General features: G+C 62.8%; 1 protein-coding gene across 2 annotated transcripts; it reads right to left on the bottom strand.

Annotated features, from left to right (window-relative positions):
• Positions 1-2684: 2684 nt before the first annotated feature.
• Positions 2685-7270, bottom strand: CLDN19 (claudin 19). 2 transcript variants are annotated; one of them, XM_032417259.1, is made up of 5 exons: positions 6955-7270; positions 5579-5743; positions 5384-5468; positions 3462-3614; positions 2685-2733 (listed from the first exon to the last, which is right to left on the bottom strand). In XM_032417259.1, exons 1-5 carry the CDS (start codon positions 7175-7177, stop codon positions 2685-2687), a joined length of 675 nt encoding a protein of 224 aa, XP_032273150.1. In that variant the 5' UTR covers positions 7178-7270. The 2 variants fall into 2 exon arrangements, with proteins under 2 accessions (XP_032273150.1, XP_032273160.1); XM_032417269.1 differs by lacking the exon at positions 2685-2733 and having other exon boundaries at positions 3452-3614.
• Positions 7271-11294: the final 4024 nt, after the last annotated feature.

The raw sequence follows: 11294 nt of genomic DNA, 5'->3' as shown, positions 1-11294 counted from the left end.
CTACATTGCACAACCAGCAAAACTTACAGGCATTTTTAACTTTTTATTTTTTTCATTTGCAAACCTACACACAAACGAAGAGAACAGAGTGAACCCCTAAATATCACTGGCATTTACCAAACTTCCCTTGCCCCTGACCGTTTTGTTCTTAGAGCATTTTAAAGCAAATCCAGCCTTCTATCATTTCAGGGTGCACCTCTAACAGGGATTAAAAAAAAAACCCAAACAAACCACGGTGTCATTATCACACAGAATTAACAATACATACATACAACACATAAGCATCACGCCTGGACACCATGTACTACTCAGTGCACATCCATATTCTCCGAGGCAGGCATTGGGCGGGTCCCCTGGTCGCCTCCCCCACGGCCCCAGGCTCACTCCCTAGGCTGAGCACCTTCCGTATGTATAGCTACCTCTATGCTATGCTTCTCGTCACTGGCTGAGAACACAGGCATTTTCCTCCCCAAACTGTATTTCTATGGGCCGCCAGTTTTATTCTTGGGAGAACTCTGTTAATAAACATCAGCAAAAGCTTGAGGATCGTGCCCTTTGACCCCCTTGCTGGGTCTCTGCCCAGTCCTCTAGCTCCGCGGCTGGGGCAGTAAACAGCCGTGCAGTCAGGAGGCCTGGGAAGGTGGCCCTGCCGCACACTGGCAGCCCAGGTGACCTTGATGTGGACATTTGAAAACAGCTGCTTCAAGAGAGGCGTGGAGGATCGGGCTTCCGGCACCCCTGCAGCCTTGAACTCCTCTAGTTTCCCCCGGACATCTTCCCATGGCCTGCTGCCCACTGTGCTGTTAGCGTATCCCGGGGCGACATGCGCTCGCCTGACTCTGCACCTCTCCAGTCCCGGGTTCGAGGCAGAAAGGGCATCCCTCCACGAAGGACCAGCGGGAAGCTTGTTCCTGCGGCTGTCAGACCCACCGCTGTCCCCGAAACTCACGGGGAGCAGCCAGCACATTCTATCCCCATGTTTTCCTACCAAGTCCCAAGCCTCTGGTGGACCCTGAACCTCAAGAGAATACACACGGTGTCCTGGCCAACCGCTTTGTGACCAGACTGCAAGGGCTGCCAAATCCGCAGCTGGGGACGGGAGGGAGGTGCTGGAGGTCCAGCCTCTGGGCCCCACGTCCCCGCCTGCTCAGCTGGTGCCCGTGACAGGAGCCCTCACCCAGACTCTCAATTTCCAGGTTCCAGATTTGGTGGTGTCAGTCGGGGCTCTTTTGGTTGTAGGAGACCGAGGTCAAACTCAAAATTGTTTCAGCAAAAAAGGTGGATATGTATTGGGAGGATGTGGGAACCTCAGGGAGCAGCCTGGTCTCAGGAAAGGCAGACGGAGACAGGCCTTCCTGTCATCTTTCCTCGGCTCGCCTCTTCACCAAGGTGCCTTTCTCCCTCCCAGAGGCCCGCAGAGTGGCAAGAAATGTGGCCCCAACGGCCCCGAGCCATAGGCCTCACAGAGGCGCCCACACATCGCAGTCCCTCAGGAGGCGCCTGAGCTCAATGCCGGGCCCACCCCAGGCCAGTTCCGGCAGGATGTGGAGCCTGGGCACCAGCTCCCCACATTATAGCTTCTGGCACCCAGAGAGACTCTTCTGTAGTCCTCACTCATAACTCGAGGGGCAGGACTCTGGTAAACCCACGCAGGGTCAGGCGCCCACCCCCGGAGCCAGGGGCTGGCCAGGCCGCAGGAAACGGCCACTCCTGAGGCGCCCCGTGGACGTGCGGCCGCGGCCAGGCCGGGGCCCTGTGCCCATAGTCCCACAGCCGCTCCACCACTCGCTCCTCTCCTCCCATCCCTGACCTCCGAGCGTGCATGACAGTCACCCTGTCTGACCTCACCTCCCTCGAGCCACGCTCAGGGGAGAAGGCCCAGCTACCTCCTTGGGATTCAGTGAGTTGGTGAGAGCTTGGTCACCAGCAGGTGTTGGAGGAAGCCAGACAGAGCTGGCTGAGGAGGGCATGAGGAAGGCAGGGGGCAGTTATGGTCAGCTCTTTCCAGATGGGAGACAGAGGGTAGCCAGTGGCCAGAGACTCGGGGCCAGGGAGGATGTTTGGGCTGGCGAGGCCTGAGCGTGAGCGGAGGTGCTGGTCTGGGTTAATCTTCCCTACATCTCTCTGAGGACGTCTCCTCCTTCTACACTAAGGTAGTATCTATACTTCCAGACCGAAAGCCCCTCCAGCGTGGACCGCACCCTTCTGCCTGAGGCCGCCCCTCTCTACTCTGGATCCAGGGCGGGGATGCTGGGGGACCTCGGCAGACTGGAGAGGAGGAAGGGCGGATGTGGAAGAAGGGGCAGCATTAGGGGGCTTGCAACCTTGCTCAGGACAGTCTTCGTGGCTGAAAGGCCCTAAGGTCCCTCTCCATGTAGTGAGCTCCTCCAGTGTCCCCTCACCCCAGCTCTGAGGTAAGTGTCAGGCCAGGGAGGTTACTGGAGCCCCGATCGGCACCGGATGTGCCATGTAACCCACCCTGCAGGTCTGTCTCCCCGTCTTGCTGCCTGAAGACCCCAGGGACCAGCTCTGACCTCTCCGAGCCAAGACCCACCGTGGCCATGCCAGGGGCACATCAAATGACACCACAGTTGGAGCTGGATGTTCACTTCTCTTTCCAAACAATACCAAACACACGGCCTAAGTGTGGCCAGGGGGACAGAGTCAGATTGGGGACCTGGACATTACACACCCAGGGGGCCCTTGGCGGAGGCGGACAACTTAACAACTGGTCTGAAAGTCAAAAGAGAGGAGAGCTGGTTAGTGGGGTGAGCAGCAGGGTGGGGCAGGGGCTGTGGGGTGCGGGCCCAGACGCAGGGCCTGACCAGCGCAGTCAGACCCGGGCACCCACGGCAGCCCTCCCTGGGGCCCACTCCTGGGGGCGGGCTGGCCGCGTGCTGGCCGAGCCATGCGCGGGGGTGTCCGCGGGCTGCTGGGCGGACTGGAAGAGCCTGAGACCTGAACTCAGGAACGGTGGGGCCAAGCCTCTTGGTGTCCCTGAACCTGTTTCCTCGTGTGTAAGGGGGACATTCATCATCCTGGCCCTGCCCCCTGCATGGGGTTGCTGTGAGGAGCCTGCCAGCCTGGGGACGGGAAGGCTCTGGCCACCCCAGGGCATGGGGCACCAAGGGCCGTCTTTGTGGCTGTGTCCCCGGGGCCCAGCACAGAGCAGACACTCGTGTGCCACCCCGGGAAAGCGCCGGCACCTGGATGGCAAACGTACTTGCTGGTGCCCGTGCGCTGTGCAGACGGGTCCACGCCTGCAGCGGGACAGGCGTGTGCACCTGTGGGCTGGGGCCTGCCTCTGGCCTCCCTCTGAGTGTCTGGGTCTAAGTCTCAGAGCGCAGGGTGGGTGCCTGTGTGGGGACAAGCTGCTCAGAGCCCTAACGGAGCTCGCGGGGCGCCCTACTGGCCCTGCCCAGGGTGCTGCAGGGGCCGGCGGAGTCCGGGCTCAGACGTACTCTCGGGCGGCAGCCGAGGGGCCAGGCCGGTAAGGCTGCGGGCTGCTGTTGGATCTCTCAGGCTCCGGGCACGTGCAGCAGAGGAAGGAGCCCCCCAGCATGGCCAGGCCGGCGGACGCCCAGCCCACGAACAGGGCCGAGCCAAACTCGTACCTGCAAGGGGTAGGGAGGACAGCATCAGGTGTGGCTGCAAGCCTGCCCTCCCCCAGGGATCCCCCCGTGGGGGCGGGGGGCGTGCAGGGGGTGGGGAGCTGAGACTGGGGGCCTCCCAAGCCTCCTCAGTCTCTCGGAGAAGTTCCGCTGCAGGCCCATCGCTCCTCCTGACTTCCACGCAGCACATCACCCCCACCCAAGGCGACCCAGGCCCAGGGTGGGCCTGCTCTGCACAGACTCGGGCCCCTTTCCTCCTCCGGCCAGGGGCGGGGGTGCGGGAGGGCCGCCGAGTCCCGTGGGGAGGAGCAGGGCAATCCCTGCCATCTTTCTCTCAGTCCCCCTCCGGCGCCCGGAACCCCCAGCCCGGGTTTCCCGCGGTCCTCGGGGGCACAGCGGGCCCTCCACCTGGCGCTCCTGACTCCCCGCCTTGGGGCTGCCGCCAGCCTGCGCACCCCCCACTCCTGCTCTGCGGCGCCCAGGGGTTCCCCGATTCCGTGCCTTTGCTGGAGGCGCCCCCTCCTGGAGCGTCCCCCCTTCTGCGCTTCCTCTGCTCCTCTGCCTTCAGGGCCCACTTGGGCCACCTCCTCCCAGGGGCTTTCCCTGACCCCTCCTTATGTGCCTCCTGCTGACTCTTCCTGGGTGGCCTTCAGCTCCTGGCTTGCCTGGCTCCCCGCGGAGCGCCCCGAGGGTGGACAGCGCCGGATTCATCCGTGTCCCCCAGGCCCAGCACGGGCCCGCGTACCAGCTGCCTCGGGGAGTGTTGGAGGGACGGGGAGGAGTGCCAGCCTGGCGTCTGTCTCTGAGTTGAGCTGCCTCTTGCTTGATCTTCGTGGCTAGAGCTCCGACCCCAGGGGACGAGCGCCGTGCCTGTGGTCTCCTTTTCTTCCCCCGCCCCACCTCTGCCTTCTCCAGCCGGCCCTGCTGACTGTGATAGCCTAGGTACCTTTTCTCATTCTCCCTCCAGCCCAGGGCCCAAGGTCTGTTGGAATGTCTGGGGTTGAGACTGTCCCATTCTCTGCTCGGGCACAGCTGAGAGGCGGGGTGGAGCCAGGTGGGCCCAGGCTCTTCACAGAGCCCCGTATCCGGCCCTCACGCCCTGGGCCTTCCTAGTCCTGGCCCTTCTAGCTCCTAAACATCTCTGAACCTACTCTGCACCGCGAGCCTCGGGCCCCAAGCCCTGCTGCAGACCTTTGCACCTTACCGGTCTTAGCCTCTCCCCACCGTGCTGCATGCCACAGCCGGAAGGATTGTTGGCTGCCTTCCACCCCAGGATGGGGAACCAAATCTTCCCTCCGGCTGTAAGGCCCCCCACATCTGCCTTACCGCTTGTCCAGTCTCCATCTCCCAGCCCAATGCACCTGTCACCTTGGGCAGGAGTCACAACGAGGGCTTTACTGAGTGCTTTCCGGGGCCCTGGCATTGTGCTGAGCCCGCCCTGCAACATCTCACTGAGCCCTCACAGCCACGTCAGCTGGGTCCTTGGGTCCCAGCTCCATCTGACCGGAACTCGCCCTTCACACAGCCAGCGCGCCCAGATCTGGGGTTTCAACCCGGATCCAGGTTGCTGAGCTCCTGCGGTGTCCTCCACAGGACTCTGGCCCCTTCAGAGGGCTCAGCCACACCCTGCCTGGCCCCCGACTCCAGACAGCTTTGCCGTGACAGCACCTGCGGCCCCCCCCACCCCGTTTCTTCCTCCACGTGTCCTGCTGGACAAAGGCAGCGGAGCGGGAGGCCCAGCTCCCTGGTCCAAGCCATGCGCTGGCCCTCACCTGGCATTGACAGGTGTGCTGGGGTTGAAGAACTCCTGGGTCACTAGGGTGGCATACCACGAGACGGCTGTCAAAGTGCAGAGGCCTAAGGACAGAGGAGGGAGCGCTCAGCTCTACTCTGGCCCCCGGCTGGCCACCCAGAGCGGGGCCACCTGCCATGACCAAGATGGCAGATAGGGAGCCAGGGACACTGACCTGCCAGGAGGAAGAGGACACCCCCAGAGATGGCGATGCGGCCCTTGGCGATGGGGTTGCTGTCTCCAACCCGAGTGCACTTCATGCCGACCACACTGAGGACCATGGCCACAAAGCCCAGGAGCACGGCCACCACCATCAGGGCTCGCGCTGACTGGATGTGACCTGGGCAGAGCAGGGGGCACTGAGCAGGCTCTGGGAGAAGTGGGCAGGTGTGAGGAGCGCAGCAGGGAAGGGGTTGGGGCAGGGGCCGGAAGCTCCCCCTGGGCAGCCACCTGCAGCAGGTGTGAGGGGACAGTGAGGACAGGGTGTGGGGCTGAGCTTCACCTCTACCACCCGCCGTTCACTCCCCCTGCAGGTTCCTCCAGGTGGTGTGTGCGGTGCCGGGGTAGTTGGACTTCTCTCGTCCGCTGCTCTCTGGCGGTGGGACTCCCTTTGGGGCCCGGCCCACCCCTCCCAAGCAGCGGGCTCAGTTCCTCCCGGGGCCTTGCAGATTCAGCAGGAGGGAGTGAGGGTGTCTGAGGTCCATCCAGCTCAGCCCCAAGTTGGCTTTCAGGCAGGGACACCTTCCCCACCAGCCATTCTGGCTCCTGGTCACCTTCCCTCTGCCCTCTGAGTCACCCGTGGCAGCCGTACACCTGTGCGCAGGTCAGTCCTGGGCCGCGGGCAGCTCGGGGGAGCTGGGTCGCTGAAGGAGACCAGATGACCCGCCTGGCCGGGTGTCGTGGGGGAGGGCCGTGTGACAGCTGCCCCGCTCAGGCCTGCGCCGCCCTGGGCAGAGGCTGGGTGGGTTGGCCCTGAGCCGGGGACGGAGCTGTGGTGCTGCCTATTTACAAGCCAACTTGTCAAGTTCAAATGCACACGCCAGGAGGAGAGGGACCTACGTGCCCAAGCACCTGTGTGCACAGGCGTGTGTGTGTGTGTGTGCGTGTGTGCGTTGGAACACCCAAACGGAGGTGTGCTTGTCTAGGTGGCAGGCCTGGCATGAAGGTGTGTGTGCACAGTGTGTCTGCTGCAGAGTATGGGGGGAGGTGGAGGGGAGCCTGAGGGCCAGGCACTCATCTATCTCATCGAACCCTCCACAGTCCTGTAAAGTCCTAGTGCTCCCCTCTACAGACGAGGACATTAGAGCACAGAGAGGGTTAGCGACTCCTTGAAGGTGACAGTGGCAGAGCTGGGATCTGGACCCATGGCTGCCGGAGCCTGGAGCCCCTGCCCTCCACGGAGCACCAGGCGGGCCTGGATTTTCAAAAGCGCACGCGGGCAGGGGGCTGGAGAATGGAGCCCAGCGCAGGTCGCAGGCTGTGGGCAAGCTTGCTCTGGACCTCGCCTTCCCCCACATCCCACCTTCCCAACCCAGCTGGAGGGAGGCCTACCTTCCAGGGCGAGCAGTGAGTCATAGAGCTTGCACTGCACCTGCCCGGTGCTCTGGGAGGCGCAGGACATCCAGAGCCCTTCGTAGAGGCCCACGGCCGTGATGATGGCGTCGCCCGCGTAGGAGGACTGCTTCCACTGCGGGAGGGCTGTGCTGGCGATGATGCCCACCCAGCCACCCAGGGCCAGGAAGTAGCCCAGGAGCTGGAGGCCTGAGTTGGCCATGGCCCAGGGGAGGGGGCTGCAGGTTCCAGGGCTCAGCGCTGGGCCAGGGTCCCTGGGGGGGCTGGGGCCATGGCCAGGTGAGAGGAGCTGCTGGGTGGGGGGAGGGGGAGCAGCGCTGGCCAGAGGCTGAGAAGGAGAGGGGGCAGGCCCGCAGCAGCAGCAGCAGCAGCAGCGGCTGCAGCGGCTCTGGACTCTAGAATGCAGGGGGAGGCCCAGGGGCTGGAAAGGCCAGGGGCCCGCCCACAGCAGCCGCCTAAGCCAGGGCAGGGTCTCCAGCAGAGCTCCTGCCAGCCCCCTGGGGGCGGGGGGCGGGGCCATGGCCCAGGTGGGTGCCCTTGCCCCACCTCCCAGGGATAGAGAGGGGAGGGGCTGGGAGGAGTGACCCTGCTTGCCCTCAGGGCTTTCCTGCCAGGGAACCCCCTTTAGGAACCATGCAAGTGCCCTACAATTCTAATTCCTGCCTAAGCGCCAGCCCCGAGATGATGGATTTTGCTATTGCGTGGCTGACCTGACCCTTGGGGTTTTCTGTCCTCTGACTGTAGGACAGAAAAGAAATGGAATTCTACTTTGCAGCAGGTAAGACTAAAGTTAGACATCAGGGAGAACATTTTGGAGAGGGCTCTGAGGCCAGATGTGGAGAGACTGGGCTGGATGTTGGGGAGAGAGAGTCCCAGGTTCTGGGGGGCCATATGTATCAAAGGCAGGGGAGGCCAGGCCAGGGAATATGCACTGTGGGGTCTGTTTGAGATCTGAGGGGGGCAGAAGAAGGACCCTTCAAGGCTGGGCCAGACCTGGCTGCCAGCCAGCAAGGGGCCTGGCCAGGGAGGTGGGAGATAGCACTGACCTCCTGGCATCAGCCCGAAGGAAGGCAGACTGTTCAGCCCCGTTAATCCCCTTGCTGGCTGGCTTAGCAGCTCCTGCTGGGGCTGGAGGCACCGGGCCCTGGCCCCCAGCTCCAGAACAGCCTGACCGGGAGCCAGGAGCTGGGAGCCCTGGCCTCTGCACATTCCTAGGGTTCGGGCTGCCCCTCCTAGTGCCCCGCCTCCCCCTTCTCTCTCCCACCCCAGCTCAGCCCTCTGGAGCAGGGGAATATTTAACTCTCCTCCAGCTCATTAGCAATCCCCTCACGTTCAGTTTGGCCCCGTGGGCTCCACTGGGCGTGGGTGCAGGGGGAATGTCACAATCCTGCTCTTACTCGGGCCAGCCCCTGGCTGCCCCCTCCATCCCCAGTGGCCCACCTGCCTTTCCTGGACCGCACTGGGGGAAAGCAGGGCCTGGCTGCCGACCCCCCGCCCTCACCCGTAGGCTTCCTCCCCCACAGCCCGGCCCCCCTCTGCAGGGACTTGTCCCCAGCCTGCTCCCTTGCATTCTTCACGTGGCTATGCAAACGAGGGGGTGCCAGGCGCTGCGCAGACAAGGGCTGCCCTGTGCCCGCCCGGGGCGTGGGCCCCTGGTATGGCCTACAGCTCCAGTGGCTGGGGCAGTTCCGCATGCGGGGCAGACACTGGGCCCCCTGTGCGCTGGGAAGGCCAGAGCCACGTGGATCCACGGACACACAGACCTGCTTCCTGGGACGGCCCGAGGGTCCCCCAGTTCAAAAGGGGCCTAGAACAGTTGTCGAGAAGGCAGTCCTGCGTTGGGATCCCTCTTCTATCACAGGCAGTTTGGAGACCGTACGATCAGGGGGAACAGAGGACATGGCTGGGGCCCAGAGCGGAGACTCCTGGGGACGCAGTGAGCACCCTTTCTGCGCACGAACTGTCTGGTCCTCAAGGCAGCTGTTGGCGCTGGGCAGGCCGGGAGGTAACCTCCCCGGGCCGAGTGCGCAGCAGACCTGTGCGCCAGCGCCACGCTCACCCCACACCCTGATTTCTGAGGAGGACCCTGATGAATGAGGGGACTGAGAACCAAAGAGGGGAAGTGCTTAAGGTCACACAGCTGCCCCCAGAAGTGAAGTCTGGGGGCGCGAGACCTTAGAGATGTGGGGACGCCTGCACACCCCTCCGTCCAGGGCATCCCTCCCTCGCACTGGGCTCCAGAGCTACTCTGTGGTCCAGACTGAGGCTCACGGCCCCTCTGAAGCTCTTCTGGGCAACCCTCCTCTTTGCTATTTGAGGTTTCCAGGCTGTCAGAATATCCTCTCCTACCCTAAGGGCCTTCCCTCACCGAGGTTCCAAAGCCGTTTGGAATTCAGATGGCGCTCCTGGGGGGCGTTTCCTACTCCCCCTGCGGTCCCCTGCAGTCCAGTGACTCCCAGGCATGCGGGGAGAGCAGGACCGCTCAGGGTCCCAGCCCAGCCTCCGTTTGGAGCTAACTAGAAACTGCCCTGGAGTGCCACACTTCCTAACAAGTGCCTTCATGTATGTGACCAGAAGCTTAGGCTTCTAGCTCTACCTTTGCCACCAAAAGGCTGTGTGACATTGGGCAAGTCCCTTAGCCTCTCTGAGATAAAACAGGGATAAAGGCACTGGCCCTGTCGGGTTCATGAGGGAGATACAGGGATCAAATAATGGGTGGAAGCGCTTTTGGAAAGCATACTATGCCTGAAGAAATGGGGCTGGCTAAGGAAAGCTCTTCGCCAAAGACTCCCTCCTGGGCGAGACCCCCCTGGGCCCTCTCGTCCTGGGTGTGGGCACGCTGCCTGGGGCTTGGAGCCCCACGGCCCCTTCCTGCCCAGCAGTGCCTGGCAGAGAGCCAGGCTCAGCAGACGCACACTGATCGACTGGTTTGGGGAGTCCACGTCGTCGCCTCCCTCCGGGTGGATTACTGGAGCTGTTTCCCCGGCCCCCTCCCACTGCCCGTCGGGAGGGTCTGATTCAGTTGGTTGCCATCCAGCGCACTCGGCAGCCACCACCTGAAATGTTGGGGGCTCAGGAGGTGGTGCTGGTCTTACTCCCCCCGCAACTCAGACTCCCTCTCCTCTGGAACCACAGGCTGGGAATGGAGAGGACTTGCCTCAGGCCCCCCAGCTGGGCGGCAGCGCGGTGTCCAGGCGGGGCCAAGCACCCAGAGCTGCCATCCCGTAATGCTCTGCGCCTCTTTCCACTCATAGCATTTGGCGTGTGGTTTGCTTCCTTCCCCGGGAAATGTAAGCACCTCCAGGCCCTACTACCAGCCTCATTTTTGGGTCCCACACTTCACCCAGGGTGGGGGTGGGGTGGGATCTCTGCAACGTGTGTGGCTGCGGGGGGTGCCCCCTCCTCCCCAAACAACCCTGAGCGCAGGCTGTCCTTGGCACCCCTGCTGGGAGCCCTGCCAGTTGCCTGGACCACTAGCCTGCCCCCATTGCATGCACTTATCCCAGGCCCAGACACTGAAAACCTTTGGCCTTTCATGAGTTAAACTGAGACAGTTGGCTGGCTCTGTGTGGTTAGCATACACTGAAATTGTAAAGGTCATCTGCCTTGGCGTGGAAGCCTCTGGAGGACCAGAGTCAGGCTGATGTAGTTTTCTGTTCTGTGAGTATCTGCTACGTGCTAAGCGTTGTGCCAGGTGCTTTCCGAGCATTCCCTCGTTACTGCGGCCAGGCATCCTGGGCGGTAAGGACCACAACCCCATGTTACTGCGGGGGACACGCACTCCGGCCTCACACGACTCCAAGGATGGAAGTGAGCTTCACCCAGCTCAGCCCGGGGGCAAAGCTCATGTTCTTTCCATCAGTGTGTCCTCTCTCCCTATGGCGAGTGCGTCACCAAACAGGACGCGATCACCAGGGACTAGCAGAGGAGTGACCGTCCCCATGAGGTCCTGCCCTTGAGCGCGCTCACATATGATGCTGTCTCCCCACTTCAGAACGGCTGATCCTCCCCGTCGCGTGTCCAGCTCGTCCTTGTCCCCACGTAGGGCTGAGCTCCTGAGACCCCTCTCGGGTCCCCTGCTTGCGGCTGGCCCCCTGTCCTCCGTTGGGCCCCCCAGCCTCCTTGCCTCCAGCAGGCTCGGTCTTCTGCCTCCTCTTGTCCACACGCACCCAGTCTCCCAACTTTGAACACCATCCACAGCCAGCAACGACTCTCAAAGTGATGGCTCCCCCCTCCTCCTCTCCCTGAATTCCCTGTCCACACACCGGACTGTGTAGTTGACATTTCTGCTTGGAGGCCTAACAGGCTCCAGGCTCCTG

Source organism: Phoca vitulina, unplaced genomic scaffold (genome assembly GCF_004348235.1).
Source record: "Phoca vitulina isolate PV1807 unplaced genomic scaffold, GSC_HSeal_1.0 scaffold2, whole genome shotgun sequence".
Taxonomy (NCBI): Eukaryota; Metazoa; Chordata; class Mammalia; order Carnivora; family Phocidae; genus Phoca; species Phoca vitulina.
Note: the sequence above shows the minus strand (reverse complement) of the source record. Positions and strands in the feature narration are given on the sequence as shown.

What these genes read in the sequence shown, in the direction of transcription:
- CLDN19 (XM_032417259.1), bottom strand. Translation starts at nt 7,177, where the DNA reads ATGGCCAACTCAGGCCTCCAGCTCCTGGGCTACTTCCTGGCCCTGGGT. An exon ending in TGTCCTCTTCCTCCTGGCAG is followed by an intron (nt 5,469 to 5,578) that starts GTCAGTGTCCCT and finishes CTCTGTCCTTAG; the next exon opens with GCCTCTGCACTTTGACAGCC. An exon ending in CCCTCGGCTGCCGCCCGAGA is followed by an intron (nt 2,734 to 3,461) that starts GTACGTCTGAGC and finishes TTTGACTTTCAG; the next exon opens with ACCAGTTGTTAAGTTGTCCG.